The sequence below is a fragment of the Camellia sinensis genome, chromosome 4 (assembly GCF_055761805.1).
Source record: "Camellia sinensis isolate YWXY chromosome 4, ASM5576180v1, whole genome shotgun sequence".
Lineage (NCBI taxonomy): Eukaryota > Viridiplantae > Streptophyta > Magnoliopsida > Ericales > Theaceae > Camellia > Camellia sinensis.
Window position 1 is genome coordinate 110185401 of NC_138964.1, and position 24955 is coordinate 110210355.

A 24955-nucleotide genomic window follows, 5' to 3' on the forward strand; every position below is an offset into this window, starting at 1 on the left:
ATTATTTTTTGCTTTTTGTTAATTTTGGTCAGTACTTTGTTCGGTGATATTGTAGGGGTGTGCATATGTGATGTCAAACTTCGGTTATAAATTGATGTTAAAGAAATCAACTGTTGTTATTAAAATGTGATAATTTTCCTGTCTTCCTTGATACGATCAAAATTTTGTTTCAGTACGTTCTTTCGGTTAGGTTGGAAATGAAAATAGAATTGGAAACTTTTTCAAACGTTTCGCAAACATGAGAAATAACAAAAGGATTTGAAAGTGTGTGAAAATATTTGGAAACAAAAACAAAACTTTTATTGATGTTAATAAATTCTCAATAGTTAATTACTTGAACATGTTGAGTGTTATGAATGTTTAGTTGGATAAAGGGGTTTTCCATTTTAAGATAAATATATTAAAAGAAATTGTGAAATTTTTGTAACAGTAGGGATGGAAAAATAAACAATCGGAGCATTGCTCCTTCATGTTTTCTAGACTACGAGCACAATTGCTAGCTGATTTGTTATCACAATAAAACCTCAAAAAATCTTTTTTGGTTGGTCTTAATTCTTGTGGTGATTTTTAGTCAAAAGAAGTTCAAAGGGTCTATGTGTCATTGATTTGCACTTGACCTGGCATCTGTTTGACTGGCATTTACTTTACCAAGTTGCAAAGATAACCTCTTTATCAATGTAATTAGCCCAATCAAACGGAGTTAAGAAAACAAATGTTTATTCAACAATCCTCAGAGCTTCTTCTAAACTGAGGTGTTGTAACTCCATGCGTGAATTGATTATCTGTAGCTACATGAATCTATTAGATTAGCGATTGACCCAAAAGCTTAATGTGCTTATGTTTTCAGAAGGCACGATACTTTTTATTCTTCATGGAAAGTTGGAATTTGAATATTTTATACTATTGTTTCAGACTGAACAATTGTGGGCTTGGTAGTTTAGAGTTTGAACTTGTGAACAATTTAGGATTTTCTTGTTGGAAGTTCTTAGGTTATTATAGTATGAAAAATTAGGGCTTGTAAAATTAGGTTCTTATATTATGACAAATTAGTTTAGTAGAGTTTTTCTGTATCAAAGGCCTATTGGTTATAATGTGATACATGGATGGTTCAATACATGAAGATGAAATGAGAAATTATGGCACGCACAGTGAGGTTGTACGAAGAGTTCTTACAGTATGTGCATGCAATTTCATAGAATGTGAAATTAAAAAAAGCAAATTATGAAAGAAACTACACACGAAACACATGACGAAAACGGGCTTGATCAACCTGAACAAAATGTCAATTAAAGATATGGAAAGGTTCTTTCAAAGCATTTGAAAACACCCACCCATGAAAGCCCCCAAAAAAGAGTTTTAATTGAAAAAATTGTTAATAATAATAATAATAATACCAAAGGGAAAGCATAACAACATAAAACAAAGAGAAAAGGAAAACATAAGCTCGTAAGAAGGGATGAAGAAATCATCACAAATCACAGCAAAAGAATTCAAATGTTAATTCATGACAATTGGAGAAATGATCCCACACATGATTTTTTGTTTAAATGTACAAATAGATAAGCCTTCTAAATAATACAAGAAATATAAGTCATATAGGATGCTATTATATATGGAGCAAATAACTTTTATTTCCGTGTTCACGTCGATATGCCACTTAAATATTTTGTAATACCAAAAGACCCATGTCTAAAGGCACTCTTGTGTAATATATGTGGTGTTTGCGCTCAAATGTGCTTACTTTATTATTTTGAAATAATTGAGTTACTTTGAATGCAAAGTTTAGGTATGGAAGTTGTGAGCATTATGTTCTATTGGGGTGGAAAGATTTTGCGAAATCGTGATGAAGGTGTGTCGTATGACACCGAACCTCAAGGGTTGTATAATGTGCACAGGGGGATAACATTGGGCGAGTGGGAGGCTATGATGGTGCCAAAGGTTGGTACACATTGGGAAATAATGCGATTAAAGTTTAAATGTAGACTCCCATATCAGGGGAAGTATAGGTTGCTGCCAATCAAAGATAATGAGACCTTAAGTAATGTCTTAGAGCTCCCACATAAATTAGGTCCTGATTATTTTTTGGAAATCTATGTGGAGAAGGAGAGCAATTTTGGTGGCACAGAGATGCCAATTTTGGTGGCACAGAGATGCCAATTTTGGTGGGCAGGACATTCACTCAAATGTTGACACAATCGCAATCCCCTGACAATGCACTTATACAGTCTGCACACATGTTCCTTGAAGATTACCCTCCATTCAATTATTCTCAGAGACACAATTAATTAAATGCATCACAGAACGTAGATGGTTATTACAGTGCCAAAGCAGGTCCAAGTGCTCCGACAATGTATAATCCAATGGTTCTTACGACCCCATATCCCCACTGGAATGAAGAATGTCCACCGGTTTGTAATGTTCAACATACAACGGAGACGACTGTCCAAAATTATGCATCATTCGATGATATAGTGCCATTTTTGGACGAGGTTGGAGTAAGTGATGAAGATTCTGTGGAAGATGTGGATGGCGCATGGGAAGGTGAAGACAATGACTTCAATGATGACGAAGTTGGAGGGCATCATGATATACAGGAGGTACACACAAATGTCCATATCCCTTTCTACCATAATTTGCATTTTGACAATGATGGTTCCATCACTAGCCGTGATGTTGTCGAACGTTGGCCATTGTGGGACTTCGAAACTGCTCATTTGGAGAAAGTAATGATATTTACTGATAAGAAAAGACTAGTACATGCTGTTCAGTTGTATAACTTGAAGCGCAATCGAGAATGCAAGGTCGTAGAATCCAAAGGAAACAGTTGGGTGGTCGACTGCAAGCACGATTGCAACTAGAGGGTTCGGGCAACGAAGTTGAAAGACAAAGATTTCTTTCAAATTAGAAGGTTTGAAGCACTGCATCAGTGTGTGTACCCTAGAATGAATAGGGACAATTGCAACCTCAAGTCCGAGGTCATTGCTCATTTCATCAAGGCACAAATTGCGGTAAGTGACATGTCAGATTATTATTTTTAGGATTTCATTATGATTGTAATATATTCAAATATAATTTATATTTGTAGATATCACCAGAATTGCCTATTGCTACCATAATTGAGGTCGTGAAGGAGAAGTTTCAGTTCACTATATCATATAAGAAAGCGTGGCTTGTAAGGACGAAGGCAGTTGCAATGGTGTTTGGTGACTGGGATGAGTCGTACCGAAGGTTGCCTAGATATATGGTTGCATTGCAGGCATTCAATCTAGGCACAGTTGTCATGTGGGACATGATTCCGAATTTGCACTCTACCTCAATCGGAACTGAAATGTACATGAACTATGTGTTATGCGCATTTAAACCTGCAATAGAAGGCTTCAAGTATTGTCGTCCGATGATATGCATTGACGGCACACACTTGTACGGGAAATACGAAGGGAAGATTGTTTTGGCCACTACAGTGACTGCTGCGGACAAGGTTGTACCTCTTGCCTTTGCCGTTGTTGACAAGGAGATGATCGAGAGTTGGGGTTGGTTCATTACTCTTCTTAGGCGACATGTGCGCCGTGATCGAGAGGGGGTGACATTGATATCCGATCAACCCACAGCTTTGCTTAGTGTCGTGTCAAGAATTTAGGACAATCCAGCAGTTCAACCAAGAGGGTACCATAGGTATTGCTTGCGACACATATGTAGCAATTTCAATGACAGATTTGGCAATACAGTAGTGAAGGATCTTGTGTGGAGAGCTGGTTCTGCATGGCACGTGCGGAAGTTTAACAAGATTATGAATGATATGTACAAGCTCGAGAAGAATGCTAAACGGTGGTTTAGTCGGATGAACCCTATTCATTGGACATTGTGCCATGATGGTGGTTGTCGTTGGGGCATATTGACGGCAAGCCATATAGAGGGCTTCAACGGTGTACTGAAAGGCGCACGCAGTGTTCCCATTACAGCATCAGTTGAGATAACTTTTTATCGGCTCGTCAAATATTTTGACGGGGGTAGGACCATTGCTGAAAATGCGAGTAATCGAGGTCACTTGTACACGACTAATGTTCAACGATGGATTGACGAGTACCAAGCTCAAGCTAATGTGTATATGTTGGTACCGATTAATAGGTAATTTTTATTGGATGCACCGAATTTACTACACATTAACATTTCGCACTCGTCGATCATTCATGTTAGTCTATATTTAAACATATATGCATATTAATCCACGTACATACATTTTTTCTGCAGGGGAATAGGGGAGTATGAGGTGAAGACAGCACCGCATGGGATGGGGGGTGGTGCTCGTCAAATAGTTAGTCTCCGACCACCGAGTTGTTCATGCAGGAAGTACACATTATTTCACTTGCCATGTTCCTACATACTTGTTGTGATAGCAAACTTGGGCGAGGACCTTTTTCCTTTCGTTGCACCAGAGTATAGGTTGGAAGTCCACAAGCACATCTTCGTGCAGAAGTTTAGGCCCATGCCGCACGAGCAATATTGGCCTAACGATGATTACCCAACTTTGCTTGCTATTCCAGATCGACAATGTGAAGTTAAAACAGGTCGTCCTCAACATACCCGCATCCACAACGAAATGGATACTTCTAGACAAAGTGGATTGCACCATTGTAGTTTGTGTTTGTAAAGAGGGTATGATAAGAGAAAATGTCCAACGAGAATCCGATCGATTCGACAGTAGTTTTTTGTCTTGTTTACATATTAGTTCCATGCTACTTTCTTTGAATTGGAGTCAATGTAATATTCAATGAATCAGTATTCAGTAAATTGATAATGTATTTACGACTTCAGTTACTGATGACATAGATTTGGTCAAATGTGGCAAATCTCTTCAATTGCTTTAGTTGTTGCAAGTGTCCTTTGTGCACTGGATTATGCGGACTTTGGTGCGTTGATGGTCGATTGTGTCCTGACCTCGATGGACACCAGTGTATCTAATGTTAGAAAAATGAAAATATTGTGAAATGAATTAATAATCACCAATATAAATGAAGTTTATATTCAGTGTTTTGCCACATTTTGTTATGTGGGAAACTATTTTTTTTTCAACATCCATTACATGGGTGAAGGCCATTTTATGAATTCAATCATTTCTTAGACATTTACTACGTATTGGTATATCCTTAGTTCTTGTAAAAAGTTTGACTAATGTATTTCAAATCTACTTAAAACCCTCTTCAAACCTTCGTACTTCTTTCCTGCCCAAATGACAATTCCTTTAAAGTGAAAGCACGTTTTTTCATGTCATACAGGTTGACGTGACAACACGATGACAATAACTTTAATCACATAGGTACCATGTGAACCTTATCTCCTATGACAATAATGTCAAATGAATTACTAATCACCAATATAAATACATCTCATATTCAATGAGTTGCCACATTTTGTTAGGTGGTGAATTATTTTTTTAGTTTCCAAAACTTCATTATGTGAGGGAAGACCATTTTATCAATTCAATCATGTGTCTTAAATTTAGTACATATTGGTAAATGCTTAGTTGTTCTAAAAAGTTTGAGTAGTGGATTTGAAATCTACTTAAAGCATGGGTTTTCATGTCATAAAGCTTGACATGACAACGCGCTGACAATATCTTTAAACTCACAGGTACCATGTGTACCTTATCTCCTATCACAATAACGTGAAATGAATTACTAATCAGAAATATAAATGCATGTAATATTCAATGCATAGCCACATTTTGTTAGGTGGTGAACTGTTTTTTAGTTATCAAAAAATTCATTACGTGACAGAAGCCCATTTTTCCAGGCAAGAAATTTCTCTTAAATTTAGTACATATTGGTAAATGATTAGTTTTAAAAAGTTTTTATATGTGAATTTCAAATCTCCTAAAAACCCTTCTCAGCTGTATAGATTTGAAATCTATCGAATTGACAAGTCGAATTGACATCTCCTAATGACATGAAAGCATGTTTTTTCATGTCATAAATGCTTACATGACAACGCTGATCCAATTACTTTAAACACACAAGTACCATCACGACATCAACTGAAAGCACGTTTTTTCATGTTATAAAGGTTGATGTGACAACGCTCTTCCAATTACTTTACACACACAGGTACCATGATGCCATAAGTTGAAAGCACATTTTTTCATGTCATACAAGTTGACGTGACAACACTCGTCCAATTACTTCAAACACACAGGTACCATCATCACATAAAGTGATAGCACGTTTTTTTCATGTCATAAAGGTTGACGTGACAACGCTCTTCCAATTACTTTAAACACATAGGTACCATCATGACATAAAGTGAAATCACATTTTTTTCATGTCATAAAGGCTGACATGATAACACTCTTCCACTTACCCTAAACACACAGACATGAGTAATCCTGTCCATCTCCATTTTATGTGTTTTGCATGTTGGAACTACTGTTCCTAGTCACCGCTATAAGTAACACACCCTAGCAAACCTACATGTTTACACAAAAACAAAGAGATATCATCATGACATATACGGTGGTTGATCTATATTCCGCAATGGGTCGCCATTGGGTTGCAGACGGAGATGAATTTCAATGCTCATTAAATCGAAATTTGCGTTACTCACATCACACCGTCAATACCATGAGAGCTGAGTTGGAATTTTGCATAACATGAGCAACCGTTCTCGTTGAGCTATGTCGTGAAGTTCATATTAAATTTCCTCAACGACTAGCCATGCGTATGCCAATTGACACTCAACAGTTGTTGCAAAGGGCATTGCATCGTATTCGCGATGAAGTTAATCATATGACCCAACGTTTGCAAAGGTCTGAACTTCGGAAAACAACGAATGAGCGTGCCAAAGATGGCTTAATGGATGATGTGCAACAATATTTCAGTTGAAGCATGGATGCTATGTATCAATCTGACATTGAGATGTCAGATGATAATGATAATGAATGAAATTGTTTTAATGTCTGACGGAACAAATTCTCTTGTAATGGCTTTGCAATGTGTATCCACAAGTTATCAATAAAAGGAGAATTTAGAATGTGAAATTATGACTTGTGTAATGGTTTCACTGAAAATGCACAACATTTTTAAAATGCGATAATTGTCAAGATCAGCATATAACATATGCCCCTTTCGATGGCCCTTGTTAATGTTTAGCATATTATTTTATGATTTACATCTATAATTGACAGATTAAATGGGTCTATACTTTCAAATAAAATGTGGCTATCCAACTGATTGCATTCGTTTGGTCCCTTTAATGTAAACAATTTTTTTTTGCTTCCCTGAAATTTATTATCATTCTTTCGAAAATAATATACCAACCTGACATTGTCATCCCCCATTGATAATGATGACAATGACTGAACTTGGTTGGATGTATGATGATAACAGATAAGATGCATTGTAATGGCTAGCCACAAGTTACCAATGCAAATACAAATTTTGTAGGCCATGTTTATAGGTGAGTGTACATAAATGTACACTTTTCATAAACTTAAGCTTCATAAAACAGTAACACATAGTGCAACGGACGATTAATAACGTAGTTGAACAACAACAATGCAGTAGACGGTTACATAACATAGACCTGATACACACCAACAACATAAAACAATCACATATACCGAACTGGACGGTTACATATGTTGAAAATAGACTTGGTACGACATACACACATATTGAACAACAACACTTACATGTTTGATTTGACATTCCTCGTCTAACATGTAGTAGTCAAAGATATATTTTTCATTGTGTAAGACGTGATTTTTGCTCGGTTATAGTCAATTCTCTGTTGCTTTCTTCCGCCACTTCAGTTGCTAGTTCAAGCATGAAATGGCGACATCTCCACAGCAGCATTCTGTTGTTCTCCTTTTGAATTCTGCTAACTGCTGCCTCATAGTCACCCACATTTCATCTAGGCATGCTCAATGAACGACGATGAGGTACCGATGCCCCTAAGTTACGTAGATCATTAAACAAGCTCTCCTGCTCCGTTACCCTGAATGCCCATTCTGCCCGAATACCAGCATAATAATCCTTTGGGCTAGAGTATTTTTTGCTCATGTAGTCATAACTAAATGGAGGTAGTAGCCACACTTTTGGTAGCCTTCGTTGGCGTGAACTGCCTCCACCACTCGAAGACATTTCTTGTACACAACAAAATGAAAATAAATATATGGGTTGTAAATAACTATTGAGATGGGTTGGAAGATGATCGTAGTTAGGATACTGCTATTTATAGACACGCAGAGGATATGAAATGGTACCGATAGTTAATATTAGGGGTTACTGTGGAAGAACACACTTTCGTGATATTATTTTAACTTTTTCATTTCATGCAACCCATTCTTTTTGTTTTCCCTAACTTGTTGCAGTTTGTATACCTGTGATATACTGTCAGGTTGTATTCTAATTTTGTCAGCATATGTATGTACTATTGTCAAACTTCTTGTTATTGGATATCGATTTCATATATGAAAAGTTGTGCAGGTCTATGACTCATTTACCTGAGGAGATTCCATTATTGATTCATCAGCATCGAGCCGATACAATATGGTGCCAGTCGGTATGAATTATTTACTTATAATCGATATTTGAATACTACACAAACAATGTAGTTGTTACATAATATAATGTGAAACTGTAAATGTTAGTCCATGGATCATCCTATTTGGACATTTCAATGGTTTAGACAAATTTCCCCAAGTGTAAATGTTAGTCCATAGTGAGAGAACGGAGAAGATTATATTAAATGGATCGCTAGCCTAACCCAAAAAAAAAAAAAAAACAATGGTTAAAAAGTTGATAATCATCAAGTTTAACAATTACCCCAAGTTCACGCTTAGGATGAAATAAACAACTTTTAAATACAATTCCTAAAATAAAAGAAGAAATAAATATCACAAACAATATTCTTTTTTATAGAGGTTGAATTCATAATCTTATATCACAAAATAATACTATATAATCATAAAATCAGAAGTCCTAGTTCATCACCCATTACCTACTCAAAAAACTATTAAATAATCCAATTTTAATGACTCATAGTACCATCGCAGTGTGGAAAACTAGATCTGCCTACTTCCTTACTTGAGGAACATTATTTCAATTGATAAATTTCAATAAAAAAATTTAAAAATAGGTGGAGTTTGCCCTTTCAAATATAGTTAAGTGTTGTAATAGCGGGAACCACGCGCTGGTTTTTGAAATTTCATAGTAGGAACTGTTTTCACACTATTAACCCACATTGACTTATTTCAATTTTTATGAGACGATTTTCAGTATAATTTACATGAATTGTTTGTAGATTTTTTTTTTAATTATAATTTGAGAGTTGCGTATTGGCCTGTTGGTGTAACTTTTATTTTTAAATAAGTTAAAAAAGTTAATTACCATAATGTTGGAGGAATAATGCTTTCGGCTTCTTTTATATTACTAACCTTTAACTTACAATAAACTGTACCAAATAAACACATTAAAGGGTTTGTTTGGGATGTGGGTTGACTTTTTGACTTTTTAACTTTTTAGCTATTTTAGCTTGGGGCTAAAAAGCCTCATTTGGGATAGGCTTTTTGGCTTTTATGAAAGAAAAAATGAAATGATTATGGTTTAGATGTAACATTTTGTCTTATTGGCTTTTTAGCCTATTTTGTCTTTTTGACATGCCAAACGAAGGCCTAGGTATTCATTCCTTGTCTTCTACCTAGTTAATAAAGTGAGTCAACACTATTTCTTGTAAAAATTTTCATCACGTAAGTAGTTGGGAGCATTAAATAAATAACACCACATGATACTCTAGGATGACTCAATAATTATCCTTGCTAGCTGGCTAATTATGTAGTACTCTAGGAGAAAAATATGTTGATTCACTTTTGTTAAATAATTAAGAAATAATAAATAATTCACTTAATATGTTATGATTTCTCATTTGTCAAAAGTATCACATAAATAACATCATGTGATACTTTAAGAATATCTAATAATAATTATGTATTATGTTTTTCAACAGTGAAGAGAAAAGAAGGCAGAGAGGGTTTGATTTCGGTTTCATTTGAGAAGAGAGAAAGAGAAGACAAGACAAGAAAAGAAAGAAAAAGAAGAAGGAGTGAATATGTTTTATGTTATATTTTCATTGTTAATGAGTAGATGTAGATTTCACAAGTGCGGGCATATGGAATCTACCCTGCTAATAAGTGTCCGAGTACCACGTGGTCATAACCCCTCACCAACTATAATAAGATTAGACACAAACTTTGAAAAAAATAAAAAATTCCAGATGGTCTACCTGTAATAATCCTTATTACTTACCTACCCATCGTGGAGGTTGTATCGATCATTTTCAATTGGGGGAAAATGTGAGGTGTTGTTTAATATTAATATTTCTCTCAGGTATAGTTATTTATATAACTATATATATAATTATTATACAAATAAAAGTTCATATTTAGAAGGTTTCAGGTCAGTTTCGTACAAAATTATAATGAAGTCCAAAGGCATTTAAAGTGAAATTCAATTCAATAGTGGTTCATCAGTGAAGCTTTTTGCCAATTCCGGATAACATAATCTTCTACTTGCCAGCGATTTCTTATTTTATATTTTTACTATCCTAAAAATTATATAAAATACGAACACAAAAAATTTCAATTATTGACATAGTGACTATTTAACTTATTTGTTTACTTGAATAACTTTTAACTTATTTCATACTACAACAACTTGCATTAATATAGCTCGAGTGACATTTTTCATTTCAACATAAAGGACTTTAAACTCTTAAAAATATATTCATTATATGTTATATTGGTCTGTAATATTTCATTGTATTCATTTGATCCCTAACTTATTTAATTCTTATCTCAATGATGAAATGACGGCTTAGTTATATTTTACACCCTTCTAATTTAATTGAAAATCACATAAACCCCCATTGCAATCTACAGTGAAGAGTACAACCCAAGTTCGTTAACAGGTGCACCAAACATTCTAAAACTTATATTAGTTTTGATGGACCCTTTCATTTCTACGTCATGACACTGCAAATTTGTGTCTGTATGTATTTATCTTTGTACATTTACACCACTTACGCACTATACACCACTAAAATATTGGTTATCTCACCCACTATTTCAGTTAATAGAAGGTGGGTTCATTATGAAAATTCAATTGTCATTTCAGTAATCAAATGTGTATGTCCAAGCATAATGTCTCATACACACAACGTTGTCTTGTGCAGGCGAAAGATCAGCTGAAATAGAAATGTCGACGATCTAATTCGGGCATATGGGGCACTGCCTTAGACCATAGAGTCCTACGTTGCCTACTGCGTGCGGGGTTCTATGGGGTGTACCGAATCAGACCTATTCGATTGGACCACCATCTCGTTACAACTCTCGTAGAGAGGTGCCGCATAGAGATGCGCACATTTCATTTCCTTGTCAGAGAGTCCACGGTTACATTACAGGATGTGGCTATTCTATTTGGCCTACCGGTTAACAGAGACGCGGTCATTGGAAAAAACCTAGGAAATAAGTTGGATGATTTGATAGCGCTATGTGTGGAGCTGTTAGGATTAGCACCTACACAACAAGACTTTATAGGATCATCGTTTAAGTTGAAATGGATATTAGAGCATTTCCGTCCCCTTCCACATGATGCACCCGATGACACGATTCATCATTACGCTCGAGCCTATATTATGTGGCTTATTCGGGGGTGCTCGTCCCCGATAAGTCACAAAATATAGTGAAGATGATGTTTTTGCCACTACTTAGAGACTTTGACCGTATCTAGAAGTACAACTAGGGTGGTGCCACATTGGCATGTTTGTATAGGATGTTGTGTTGGGCGACTAAGGCTGATACAAAGGAGATGGCTGGGCCACTTGTGTTGTTACAAGTGAGTTGCAATGACTTGTAGTTTTATCTCATATTCTCAATTACCATATTTTCTGAAGTGCCTAGTGTAATAAATTAATAATAGCATCATTCATTGTAGGTTTGGGCGTGGAAGAGATTGAGCAAGATCACCCCTAGTCGGAAGTCAAACATTGCTACTGGCGACCGTGCCATAGGGGAGGGTGACCAACTATTACCACCTGGCCCGCGAGCTTGTAGGTGGAGGGTTCCCTTCAGCCTCGAGGTGATATCAACTAATGTCGATGTCATCTTTCGGGACTAGTTCAACCGCATAATAGAGGGGGAGGTTTGTAATTTGTTCATGTCAATTTACCCATTTTTGTGTTTGTCGACCTCCGGCGTACAGATAAATCTCTAAATTATTGCATCGTTATTGCAGTTCATATAGGAGCCTTACGGGACGGAGGATGACATCATGACCAAGTTTCCATCATATTGTACCGTTGGTCGAGACATATGGATGGCACGAGTGCCACTTATATGCTTCGATATCATTGATTGGCATCTCCCCGACCGGGTGCTTAGACAATTTGGACGAGTTCAGAGTGTGACTGATCGCTTTTGACGTCCACTTAGTGATGCATTTTAGAGATAGGTGTAGCAAAATAGCCATTGATTGGGCAAAGGAATACCAGACGTTTATGGACGAGTGGAACAACTGATGTAACACCATTGTCCATGCTGAGAGGAGCAATGAAGTGCTTATATCTTCCGACGCATACATGTTATGGTTTTGCCGTCATACACGTCAAGTACTCAGTAATCCGAGTGACATTGCTGCTTTCGGATACCTGTAGACACCTCATTTTGACCGGCCCTAAAACTTGGATACTTTCTTTTGAACATCCCATGATGAAAGTTAGAAAATACTATTTTATGAATTTCTCAGCAGAAAATATCAAAAAGTTTTAATCCCAAACCTCACCTATGTTGGCCAAATTATTAATTTTTAGTATTTTATAATATTTTATAATTTTATGTGTTGTACATAGTTTTTGATGTTTTTATTTAAATTGGTATAAATAATTTTGATATTTGATAAAAAAGAAAATGATAAAATATATATATATATATATATATATATAAAAAAGAGGATGAATGAGTGGGGGGATGGAGATAAGATTTTTGGTGAGGTTATTTGGGGAGGTGGAGAACAATTATTTTTTTAGAAAGAGAGGGAGCATGCATGGTCAGGGGGAAAAGAATCAAAAAAGAGAGAAGAGAGCAGGTGAGAAGTTGGAAAATATTAAAAAGAGGGGGTGGATGGTGTATTATTTGAGGGGAGATAATCTGAGATTGAAAAAAAGAGGAGAGTGGTGTTCATGAGTGAGAAAAGAGGAGGGAGAGGAGTGATACTTTTTTAGAGAGAATTTTCTAGAGAGAGATTGAGAGGGAGGGAAGCTTCATCTGCACACACTGATGAACATACTCATATGGCACACACCCACACCCACACCCACACTCTCTCTTATCTCTCTCTCTCAGGTTGCATTTTGAGAGGAGAAGCTGAGCACACACTGCTACACACCACACACAGAGCTTCATAACACCGCTACACACCACACACAACACACATAACACAGATACACCATGCACACATAACACACACACACTGCCGATTCACTCTGCTATCACACACTCAATACACACACAGGCACACACACAGGTACACGGGACATCACCATGCACACATAAGACACACACACTGCCGATTCACTCTGCTATCACACACTTAATACACACACAGGCACACACATGCACACCACCACCACCACCACCATGCATACACACACACCAAACCCAGCTCTCTTCTCTCTCTAGATTCCTAGGCCGCTCTCTCTCTAAGACACCATACCCATACACACACACACGGTTTTAGATAGGAGAGGAGAGACTACACAGAGACAGCACACACAGACACTCAACACTCTCACTCCACACACACGGCACACACAACACACACCATATACACACACACATGGGCTAGTCTCTCGGTCCTCTCTCGGCGTTCAAACTCGCGCCAAGTCCCTCGCTTTGCAGAGACTCCGACCAACACCTCTGCACCGAGCCACCACCACTGCCATCACACACACACCATGCACAGGCATGCACACAAAAATACACACTGATGCACTCAACACTCACACACAAAAACCATGCATATCTCTCTCTCTAACCCTTGGAGACCAGCTGAAACCAAATTAAAAAAAAGAGACAAGTGCTTTCGGCTCTGCTCTGCTCTCTCGGGCTGGGTCTCGACGGATCACACACAGATACACACACGGCACATCTCTCTCTTCTCTATCGAGCGGGCTCAAAAACACATCTCTCTCTCAGCAGGAATACATTTTCAACAAAGGGACATAGATTCTCTCTCTGAGATGGCTCACAAACTATGCACGTGAGTTCAGTAGGTGTGCTGCAGTGGTTGTGCAGTCAGTTCTGGTGTGCTACAGTTTGGGATGCACGTGCAGATTGTCATGGTGGGTGAGGCAGTGTTTTACACACTTGCTTAGTGTGTGGCTCCTGTTGCATTTGGTAGTGGTCTTCTTGCCCAATGTCTTGGGGTTGAGGTCAAAATGCTGATATGATGTGGGAGGATGGAGGGAATTCTGTGCGGGTGCTAATTTGGCCCACCGTCGTGTTCAAAACCAGCAGATGGTTTGTGTTGGGGTTATTTGTTGTTTTACCCAAGGTTCTGGGAGTTTAGTGCTGCCGAATGATAACCCACGTGGATATCACTCATGCTAGGTTGGTCTTAAAGAGGTTGGGTCGGCTTGACAGTGGGCTGGTTTTGAGTGCTGGTATATATGTAATATCTATGCAACTTCGAAGTTCCATTTTCAGTGGCTTAGATGGGCGCTCCATTGGAAATGAATACATGGGCTGGTATTGAGTTTGGCTACATGGGCTGGTTATATGAATTTGGAAAAATTCTTTGCTAGTGCCACGTGTTAGAATTATAAAATCATTTGAGATTATGCGTTGATGCTGATGAGGTGGAGGCACTGCTGGAAAAATGACTTTTAGTGGCGTTTTAAAAACGCCGCTATATGTATGAAAAACGCCGCTAATTCCTTTAGTGACGCTTATCACCAAACGTCGAGGACGCGGCCGTCGCTATAAGTTTATGACGCTTTAAAAACGTCGTAAAATTAGTATAGGCGGCGTTTTTAAAAACGCCGCTAAATGCGATAAATAATGATAAAATGACGTCATCCAATATTTAGCGACGTTTTTAAAACGCCGCGATAGATTTTTTTATTTTAAAAAAAAGTCCGTTGGCACTGTAGTGGCGTTTTGAAAAACGCTGTTATAGCTCTTTTTTTAAAAAAAAAATTGTTCTGAATCTGTTATATTTAACTAAAAAACATACCTGTAAATAAAACTGAAAAATAACAATAATATGAATAAAATTTTACAGCTACTTCAATATATTGACTAAATAAACATTACATGATTGTGTCTGAACCAAAATCAAACAACAAACACAATCAAAAAAGAAAAAGAAAAAATAGGTTAAGTCATTTGCTTGCACATGTAGATGCAATGGAATAGTCAAGCATATTACACATCATTACACTGCAGAATAGGGATTCGTATTCAATTAATCATAATAGGTTCATGTACAACAAAGACAATTTTGAACAGGATACATTCCCAAATCCCAGTCAACACAAAGGAATGCAGAGAGCCCGGTGAACAGTGGCGCTGACACCTTCTCCAACTTCTTCATATAATTTGTAATTTTCTGCACATTATTACGAATCAGAAAGCTGACATGAAAAGGAAAAAGAAATAGTCAACAGAGAATGAAGATTGGAAATCAAATTTATAAAACCCCAAAAGCAAAATATAAACACGAGACATATCCAATGTAATAGATTCTGTATAGTTAATTATACTAAAATGCAGATATCTGCAATGAAACTCAAATCAAGGAGTCTACATGCATTGTAATGAACTTATCTTCAAGTTTATCAGAAGATCTTGAAACGAAAGAATAGAGACAGGAAATTGTGCATCAGGAAATGGTTGATTTAAAGCATCTGCAACTTCGAAGGAAACCTGCAAATCTTTCACCTTGGTCACACAAAATCATCCATGGCTAGCATTTATAGTCTAAAAGTCAAGCAAATAAAATAGAATAGAGACAGGAACCATTTGCTCAATGAGTTCCATCAAATGTGTCTAACAAAAAAACAGTGAGAAACTAAAATCAATATAATTGAACGAATAAATCACAATTATATGTGTGCCTGCAATGAAATGAATAATCATAATTGTCGTAGTGATTTTTTCCCCCGCACCAATATAACAACAGTTCAGATAACTAAATATTATCTTTCAAAGAAAGCTTTCTATGACAAATCTTATGGGGGTTGTTGATTTTCAGTCATAATTGTAGCATGGAAATCAGAAATATCCCACAGCAATACTTGAAAATATCAACCTCCCCTGAGGCTCAGTTGAGCATTGGTTATTCCATGCAATAGTTTTCTTCTCCTATTCTAAGGAAGTGAAAGGATGATAAACTATACTCTTAACTAGGACCAAATGGAATTTTCAAACCCATGCACCAACCAAACTTCAACAGCATAATTTAAATGATGCAGATAACAGCAACTCTAAGAGGTAAGTGAGATTTCATAAAATGAATAATTTAAATGATGCAGACAACATATACTCCATGGAGGTAGGCAAGATACCATAATCTCATAGACTCAACTGAAATATAGGTACACTAAGGGTTTCCATTACCTCCCTTGCTCATTTTCAAAAACCAGCTAAAAAGTGGAAAGCATAATAAAGCTCACACAAACCTTGTTGGCTAATCCTTGGGAAGCAGCAAGACCTTCAGCCATTTGGGCTTGGATGGGGCTCAGGGTGAAACGAATGAAGAAATTACCATATCAAATATGAATGGCATTGTATCACCTTGTTTCCATGATGAAACGAGAGCCTGCATGATAGTAGCAAAACCATATTAGGGACAACAATGTTGTTCTCAACCTGGGTTATGAACTCATTCTCAGATTTGAAACATGAGAGAATCCATAGGAGTCATATCTCATTGCAGCAACACAAAATTCTCTCATTTTGGAATATTACTTGCTCAGATTTAGTTTTTGATCATGCCCAACACCAAACTATTTGATGGTGGATTCTGACCTCCCTCTATTCCATGGACAGACAAGTTGTTGAACACCGTAATGTTTTTGTGTTCATGTGAGTGTCATAGAGATTTTTCCTTTACTACAATAATTATTAGGCATGTGACTTCTTACAAACTAAATGGTCTTCATTGTCATTTACAAATAAGAAAAACAGAAATAAAAAAGAAATGTGTGTGTGGGGTGGGTGATTGCTTAGGTGGAATCCGTTGTTAGGTACCAAAAATTGAAGATAGATGCTTTAAAATCAAAGAATTGTACAAAGCTAAAGCAAGGTATGCTTTAAAATCAAATGAGCTATTTTTCTTATTTTTAACCAATCATCAATAATCAGAGGGGAGATATAGATGATGTTGTCCATATATCACATCAAATAAACAAAAGAATCATTCAGGGTGCTATGTCATCAGAATACTTGGGAAGAGACTGTGATTTGAGGCATTATATGATTCACCACAATGTGACAGCTCCTTTTAGAGATGTAGCAGGAAATTAATGTTATCTTGTGAGCAAAATTAATATGGCAGAAACAGTATATTCTAGGCCATGAGAAAAAACTGCAGCTTACCTTCTTTGCTCGTTTTATGGCAACTACCTGACCACCTGGTAACAGGGCCCTGTAGACAGTTCCAAAGCCTCCTTCACCAATCTTCATTGATGGTGAAAAATTTTGGGTGGCTCTAGCAACCTGACTCAGATTTAGATAAATTGATCCCAAGAGGAAACTGAATCCATTGCAAGAACAAGGTGGTCTATTTATCAACAGGCATTAAAATTCACCAAGCCAAAATGTATCAGTACTAAGATCATGAAAAGAAAGTGAAAAATTTTTTTAAAATAAAGTTGTCTATAGGGCATGAGGAAGCCAAATAGAGCCAACATTTTGAATTGTGGATTTCTGACTATGCTAAGCACTTCAAAAACTGTCACAGATCTATTAGAGAAATGTACAAGAGATACAGAAAAGTTTGTCATGCACAAAATAGTAACTTACATTCTATTATACACACAAGATGATAAACATATTAGCAAAGATAGATAACTAAAAGCTCAACAGCCCAGCCTAAGCGTACATATGGGCTATCATCCAAGGTGCAATTTTTTTAAAAACCAGTAAACACCCTGCAAACAGCATTGAAATTGAGAAGAAAACCAAAACAAACTGAATGGTGTAACAACTTGCAAAGGCATCAACCATTACTAATGCTATCTACTCTAGGGTATGGAGGATGTAGCATCAACGCTTTATCATGTCTGTACATATACTAGCAAGTACAAGCAGATGGAGGTGTAGTTGAACTTTATTGTTTTGAATTGAAATGCTAGCTAACAGTTTGCTAACCAGCACTAACATCTCACTAGATTAAATGTTTTTAGCTTGTCCTTTTGGCAATAAAGTTTGAAATTGAGGGACTTATTACCAAAAACCCCTATAGATAGAGAAATTTAAAAAGTTCAATATAGTTAACAAAAATCTTTTACTAGACTTACAGTTTAATGCATATTCTTTTACTAGACTTACAGTTTAATGCTAGACTGAAAATATAATTGCAGATTTGCAAAAAATCTAATTAACAAGGGGTAGATGATATGTCATGATTATTTTGTAAATGAATTTAAAAGGGGACAACTTGTGATATGGCCCCTAGTAATTTTAAAGTTATTCACAACGCAAATTAAAGGATATGGTTTATGCATGTTCCGTGAAACTGCATTCAGACTAAATTAAACTACCATCAACAAACACTTGCAAAGTTCTAGTCATAACTGCGAAAATGTGTACACATGAAGCCCATTATCAATGTGAAGGGTGAACACAATTCAAATTTGAAGCAGAAGAGTAGGAAATAAGCTAAAATTTTCATTTGCCCATAAGCAAATTCCTTTCCTAGGGGATCAAGAAACATTGCATTATGTTGTCAAAGGAGCGAGAAAGGGAAAAGCAATTGCTGACCTGAAATGCAGTGAATTTTAAAGGATGGAATTCCTCAGCATCCCAAAAGTATGCAATCCTTCCCATGGCATAAGCCACGTAGTTTACGCCATCTCCTTTCTTTATTTTGGAGCCATCAGGTAGGATATTTCCATCCTGCATTCACAGTTGTAAAGATTAAGCAAATTCTGGTTTCTGAACTTTCTTTCCTACCAAAAACTTTCACATAAAAACACACTTAATATCTGAAAATGTAACAGTTTTTCATTTCATTACCTCTTTCCATGAATGAAATGAACACCGAGCTTCCATTCGCTGAAGATTAGGAAGTGCAAAACTATGTTCATCACCAAGTAAGCCTGAATCATGAAGAATGTGGATTTTGAATTCCGTACAGAAATAACAACTTTGTATGCTAGTTTCATATCAAAGCCATGGGGCTACTGCCACCACCATAACAAGTTATAAAAAGAGAAAGAGAAACACAAGTGATAACAAGTTCGTCACATCAAAGACTGCATCCAGAAAGAAAGTGAAATTAATAGTTTATAAAAAGAATGTTAGCAATTACTTATTAATTATGAGTGAATATGGTTTGATTCATTAGAGGTGGACTTCCACAATCAAATAGAACAGAAGAGTTGATATTTAAGTTGCACGTTTGTGACCATAGTAAATGTTGTTGGTATTGAACCTCCAAAGGAGTTTCCCTGAAATCTCCTACAAACAAAAAAAAATAACAATCTTTCAGGTTGAAGATTCAAAACAAATTTCAGGTTGAACTGGCCAAATTTCAGGTTGAAGCATATGGGAGCTGACCTGAAATTAATAGCAATAACTTACAGTTGTAACAATCTTTGATAATCTCCAATATTGGATGGGATAGATCCAGAAATATTGTTATTCCTCAGAATTCTACAAGACATGAAACCACATGGTTATATTGTAACAATCTTTGACCTGAAATTTCAGGTTGAAGCATCTGGCTCTGAACTGATATGCTACCAGTGAAGTGGATTGCTGAAGAGTGTTATACATCTCAGTTACTACACATTGCTATTTTAAAGTAAGGCTATAATTTGAGTGTGATTGTCAAAATAAAGAGAACACAACATCGAAGATTGCTTACAAGCTTTTAAGCTTTGACCAATTCCCAATGAATTCAGGTATGCTACCAGTGAGTTCATTGTCTGAAGCCCACCAGAGATCCCCAAAATTCTTCCTCAGTAAAATTGATAACAAAAACAATTAATCTGAACACAATTTTTAGTTTCTCAGATATGCAAAAAGGATAGTTCAAAAAGCTCTTACACTGTCTGCAGATTTCGTAGAGCAGCAAACATTGAAGGTATAGCACCACTAACTCCAAAGCTACCAAAGTAACTGTCAAGGTGGATAATGTTCAAGATAATTTAAAACTGGTGTATTTAAAACAGGATAATTTAAAACTGGTGTATTTTCATGAATGAACAACCAATTCGAAACTGGTGTATTTAGGATAATTCAATTTTCAGTATTTATAATTAGTTGTCCATACTGAAAATATTTTTAGTATTATTTTCATGAATGGACAACCAATTTTCAGTATTTAGAATAATTTTCAGTATTCAACCAATTCATGAATGGACCACCAATTCAAGTATTTTCAGTATTAAAATAATTCCATTATACTGATATTTAGGATAATAGTATAATGCCTGCTGAAAATACTTGACTGGATAATTTAAAACTGAAAATACTTGACAATAAAACATGTTTGTTTTTATATAATTCATAACTAATCTTCATTCATTAAGCAAAATTACAGGGCAAACTTACACATTTTAGCTAACGAGAGTCAATATTGATTAAATATGAAAAAAAAAAATCAAGTTATAAAAATTCATCCTACCTGTTCTGTAACTTTGCTCTTGCAAGGCCTATATAAAGCTGAGACCATCTTACAAGATTCATATAAAGCTGAGACCATCTTACCTCTCTTTCTGTAAAAGTCAAAGAAATATATATAAAGAGAAGAACTTGAAATCATGTGTGAGAAGAGGGAAGGTAATTGAAAAGAACGCACATGAGAGAAACAGAGAGTGAGTTCCCAGCTTGTAAGATATCTCCCCTAAAAAGGACACAATACCTCAAAGATGGGCTCTATGGCAAGGTATGAATTTGGGTCTTGGAATGCATCCTTAAATCTCGGTCCTGCTCAATAGTCATAACAAAATTCAGTTTAAAATCAAGGGATCTATAAATGTAGAGCTGCAGCAGGTTGTGCTATCTACATGACGCATACCAAGAACAATAGGACTATCTTTCGACCATGGAAAACTAAATATATTTTCCATTCTATTTCCCTTTTGTAGTGTTGGAACTCTCCCTGCAAAACAATACATAGCACAATTAAGCCACTAGTTATTAAGCGGAAGGCATTTGTTTCAAATGAGGACCACTGTGGACAAAAAAGAAGGGGGAAAAAAATGTAATCGAGACCTCCCATATTCAGTTATGTGAATGGACGTAGTAACTTTCTTCTAAAGTTTTTATACACTGAATTGTTGAATACATTGAGAATAATGACAATATAAAGTTTTATGAGACAAAATAACTATAAGTGAATAAGTGAATGCATGCGACAAATTGATTAGCATTAAACATGATTACTACTTTACTAACTCATTTTCTTGATATCCAACAGAAACAATAGATAGACAACGAATGACTATGTTTAACAGTTCCCATCGTGACAAAACATCATATTTAAGTACTAAAAAAAAGTAAAAGCAAAAATTATTCAAATAAGAATAGCAATTAAGAAGCATCAGACCTCCCATATTCATCAACAAGCTTGCCTTCCATATCTCTAATTGGATCATCTACAGTCCGTCTCGAGCTCGAGACGGACGTGGAAGGAAAAATCCAGCAGATGCATCGTCATTTGAAACTCCAATGTCATCCATATATTGGCGAAGAAGAGACTCAGGTAAGATTTTCCTCTCAAGCCATAATCGCAAAACCTATGGGATACAATTAATTCAATTTATCAGGTAAGATTTTCACTGGTATGAAGTGTTACAATTTCCTTGAGACACTGAGGGTGATTTTCACGAGCAGCAACTCCAGGAGAAGCAGCAGCTCCTAAAAGGCAAGGTAGTGCTGCTTGAACTGTAGGAATGTATCAATCGTATCAACACAACAGTTTCAGCCATCAAAACCATGGGTGGGTCTATGACCCAAAACCCAAAAATTCCTCCTTACAACAAGACACTCAATATCACACAATTAACAAAACCCACCAACTTTCCCCCCCCCCCAAAAAAAAAAAAGAAGGGTATGTGCAATTCAAGTTAAAGTATTACAACAAGCTTGTATTGTGATGTTTTCAAACTATAGCCTATATGTTGATCAAATGGTAGACTCATGTTATATTGTACACACAACAGCAGATTTCTGGGAGGGATTTGTGCAAATTAAAGTGAACAAATTTAAGCTTCTAGAATTCTCATTTCAATAGAACCATTTGGCCCAACTAGAATTGTCATTTCAATGCTAATTGCAAAAAAGAAGCAACAATTCTCACCAGTGATCAGCTACTCCAGGAAATGCACAAGCAAGATACCTAAGAATTGCAGGACTGCAAAGCATATCAAATGCATAAGATAGTCAATATAAGCTTAAAAACAGAATGTATAATTTAGAACCTTAAAAGAACAAAAAGATTGAAGAGCATCATCCCAAAAATTTGTAGATGCAGCAGTGACCAACAGTCTACAATTCATATATGAAATAGAACACTAACACTAGGGGAATGTGCATAACAGTGCCTTTAATACCTAGAGTCCAAGTACTACGAAAACTATGCAAAGAACACTTGAACTAACCCGAAGCCATGGAGGGATAAGCAAACTAAACTTTGCATTTTGAACCAGATACATATCTTATGGCTTTGTAAGATATGAAACTCCTAGAATTTCATCATTCAATTACAGGAATGAAACAGAAACAAGGGCCAACTATCTAGGAATGACATCAAATTTGCTAAAAACAACATATTAAGGAAGAATGACAAAGCAAGCAAAAGAAGAAATTGAACAGGTTTCCAAGCAAATAAATACCAAATTGAGAAATTGAGAGAGAGAGGAAGGAAGGGCTTGAGAGAGAGAGAGAGAGAGAGAGAGAGAGAGAGAAATCGATACCTCGCTGGAGCTTCGAAATCGCTCTGAGATGAAATCACTGAGACCGATCTGAATCTCTGAATCTCAAAGATGAAGAGAGATCTAGAGAGAGAGAGAGAGAGACACCGCTCTGGAGCTTCGAAATCGAAATCGCTCGCCGATGGTGGTCGCTGCGTCGCCAGTGGTGGCTGTGGAGCTTCGAAATCAAAATCGCTCTGAAAGATGACACCGTTCTGGAGCAACATCGTGAGAATGATAAGGGTTTAGATAGCGTTGAGAGAGAGGCGAGATTTGAAGGCGTGAGGATTCCATATAAGGGTTTACAAAGGCTTTAACAAATATTCTGAGATTCAAAATAAGCTTCGAAATTGAGAACGAATCACCCAAACATAGATTTCGAAATCGAAATCGAAATCGAAATAGAGAGAGAGAGAACTTCGATTAGGGCTACGGCGAGAGATGAAGGAGAGCGAGAGAGTGAACGAGAGGGTGAGAGACTGAGAGATTAGGGCTATTATATTTGATATTCACCCGCTCGCCGAGGGAGAGATATAGGACATTCGAAGGCGTTTTTAAACGCCTTTGGTTAATGAAACGGTGCCGTTTTGATTTAAACAAAAAGCGACGTTTAAAAAACGTCGTTAAATGTTATAAAATGTGGCGTTTAATAAAACGTCGTTAAATAAACGTCGTTAAAAGTTATATTTCCTGTAGTGAGGCCTCCATTGAAGATGAGTTTACATGGACTGAGTGGTTGGGGGTTTGAAACGTTGGGTTTCATAATTTGGGCTTACTTGGCGGGTCCAATTTCCAGTGGAGAAACAGAGTGGATTGTGCCAGTGATTAAGTTCTTTATCTTTTTTCTTTCGAGTGTTTGTGAGGTTTTATTTTATTTTATTATTCCCTCCTCTGTCTCTCTCTCTCATTTGAATATGTAATAATTTATATGTTGTAATAATCTCTCCATCCCGCTCCTTTTTATAACATTTTTTAATCACTTTCCCTAATTATACATATGCATATATTTGACATGCCATGCATATCCATGTTTTGCATCCATGTTTCATGCATTAAGATTCGGCTAAATTTACATGTGTGGATTTAATCAATTCTTTCGTGATTCTATGTGCTACCTCATGTTCTTGAGATGATTCACATGTCATATTTCAGAAGTCGAATCTTTAGTGCATCTCATGAGTGAATTGCATTAGGAATTAGTACATAAGATTATGCATATTTTGCTAACTTTGTTTTGTAACTGTTCGAGGGGCGTCGGTAAATATGTGAGTTTTTATGCTTTAGCATCCTGCTTGTACATAATTTTCTTATTATGTTTAGCATTCTACCATGAGGCTAATTGCTTAAATGATAAACTGTTTGAATGTTTGTAGATGAAGGCTTGTTGCTTGAATTGGAATAATTCGATGAATGTACGTTTAAGTCCGCTTTGTGGTGGCAAATTCACAAACTCTAAGCCCACTTGAGGTGACAAATTCAAACCCTTTTTCAAAAAACGAACATGAAATTGAATTGTTTCAATTTGAGCAAACTAGTCTATACTCGTATGCTTCACATAGTAAATTTTAGGGTTTACTAACTAATCAGAATATGAACATATAAAGAAAATAAAAGTCATATCATGGTTTAGTAGAGGTCGATCTTTGATCGGGTGAGCGGGGGTGCTCATTATTGACCTTCCCCTCTCATACCTAAAGTTCCGAGCCAAGCATCTTTGGTTACGACGAACAGTAGCCTTCGCACGAGTCATGGGTTTCCTAAT

The 24955-nt window shown here is 36.4% G+C and overlaps 2 protein-coding genes across 14 annotated transcripts; one reads left to right on the forward strand and one right to left on the reverse strand.

Moving 5' to 3' along the window:
- Positions 1–2942: 2942 nt before the first annotated feature.
- Positions 2943–4648, forward strand: LOC145823964 (uncharacterized). The gene is made up of 4 exons (XM_082923542.1): positions 2943–3008; positions 3086–3624; positions 3712–4125; positions 4249–4648. The coding sequence occupies exons 1-4, from the start codon at positions 2943–2945 to the stop codon at positions 4646–4648; spliced, it is 1419 nt and encodes a 472-aa protein (XP_082779668.1).
- A 10664-nt stretch (positions 4649–15312) lies between these two features.
- Positions 15313–23712, reverse strand: LOC145789433 (cysteine-rich receptor-like protein kinase 38). Of its 13 annotated transcripts, none has more exons than XM_082865935.1 (12): positions 23197–23712; positions 22581–22634; positions 21828–22017; positions 21297–21380; positions 21141–21205; positions 20904–20994; positions 19856–20395; positions 19584–19732; positions 19289–19371; positions 19034–19168; positions 17648–17767; positions 15313–15973 (listed from the first exon to the last, which is right to left on the reverse strand). In XM_082865935.1, exons 9-12 carry the CDS (start codon positions 19322–19324, stop codon positions 15851–15853), a joined length of 414 nt encoding a protein of 137 aa, XP_082722061.1. In that variant the 5' UTR covers positions 19325–19371; positions 19584–19732; positions 19856–20395; positions 20904–20994; positions 21141–21205; positions 21297–21380; positions 21828–22017; positions 22581–22634; positions 23197–23712; the 3' UTR covers positions 15313–15850. The 13 variants fall into 11 exon arrangements, 2 of the variants coding, with proteins under 2 accessions (XP_082722061.1, XP_082722062.1); XR_014327330.1 differs by having other exon boundaries at positions 17648–17804; XR_014327335.1 differs by lacking the exons at positions 15313–15973; positions 17648–17767 and having other exon boundaries at positions 18816–19168; positions 19856–19927; positions 20324–20395.
- Between the last annotated feature and the right edge of the window lie 1243 nt (positions 23713–24955).

Coding starts and splice junctions, on each gene's coding strand:
- LOC145823964 (XM_082923542.1), top strand. CDS start 2,943: ATGAATAGGGACAATTGCAACCTCAAGTCCGAGGTCATTGCTCATTTC. Junction 3,009..3,085: donor TCATCAAGGCACAAATTGCG/GTAAGTGACATG, acceptor TTATATTTGTAG/ATATCACCAGAATTGCCTAT. Junction 3,625..3,711: donor ACAGCTTTGCTTAGTGTCGT/GTCAAGAATTTA, acceptor TTTCAATGACAG/ATTTGGCAATACAGTAGTGA.
- LOC145789433 (XM_082865936.1), bottom strand. CDS start 19,324: ATGGAAGCTCGGTGTTCATTTCATTCATGGAAAGAG. Junction 19,169..19,288: donor CATTTCATTCATGGAAAGAG/GTAATGAAATGA, acceptor CTGTGAATGCAG/GATGGAAATATCCTACCTGA. Junction 15,974..17,647: donor CCATAAAACGAGCAAAGAAG/GTAAGCTGCAGT, acceptor AAAGATTTGCAG/GTTTCCTTCGAAGTTGCAGA.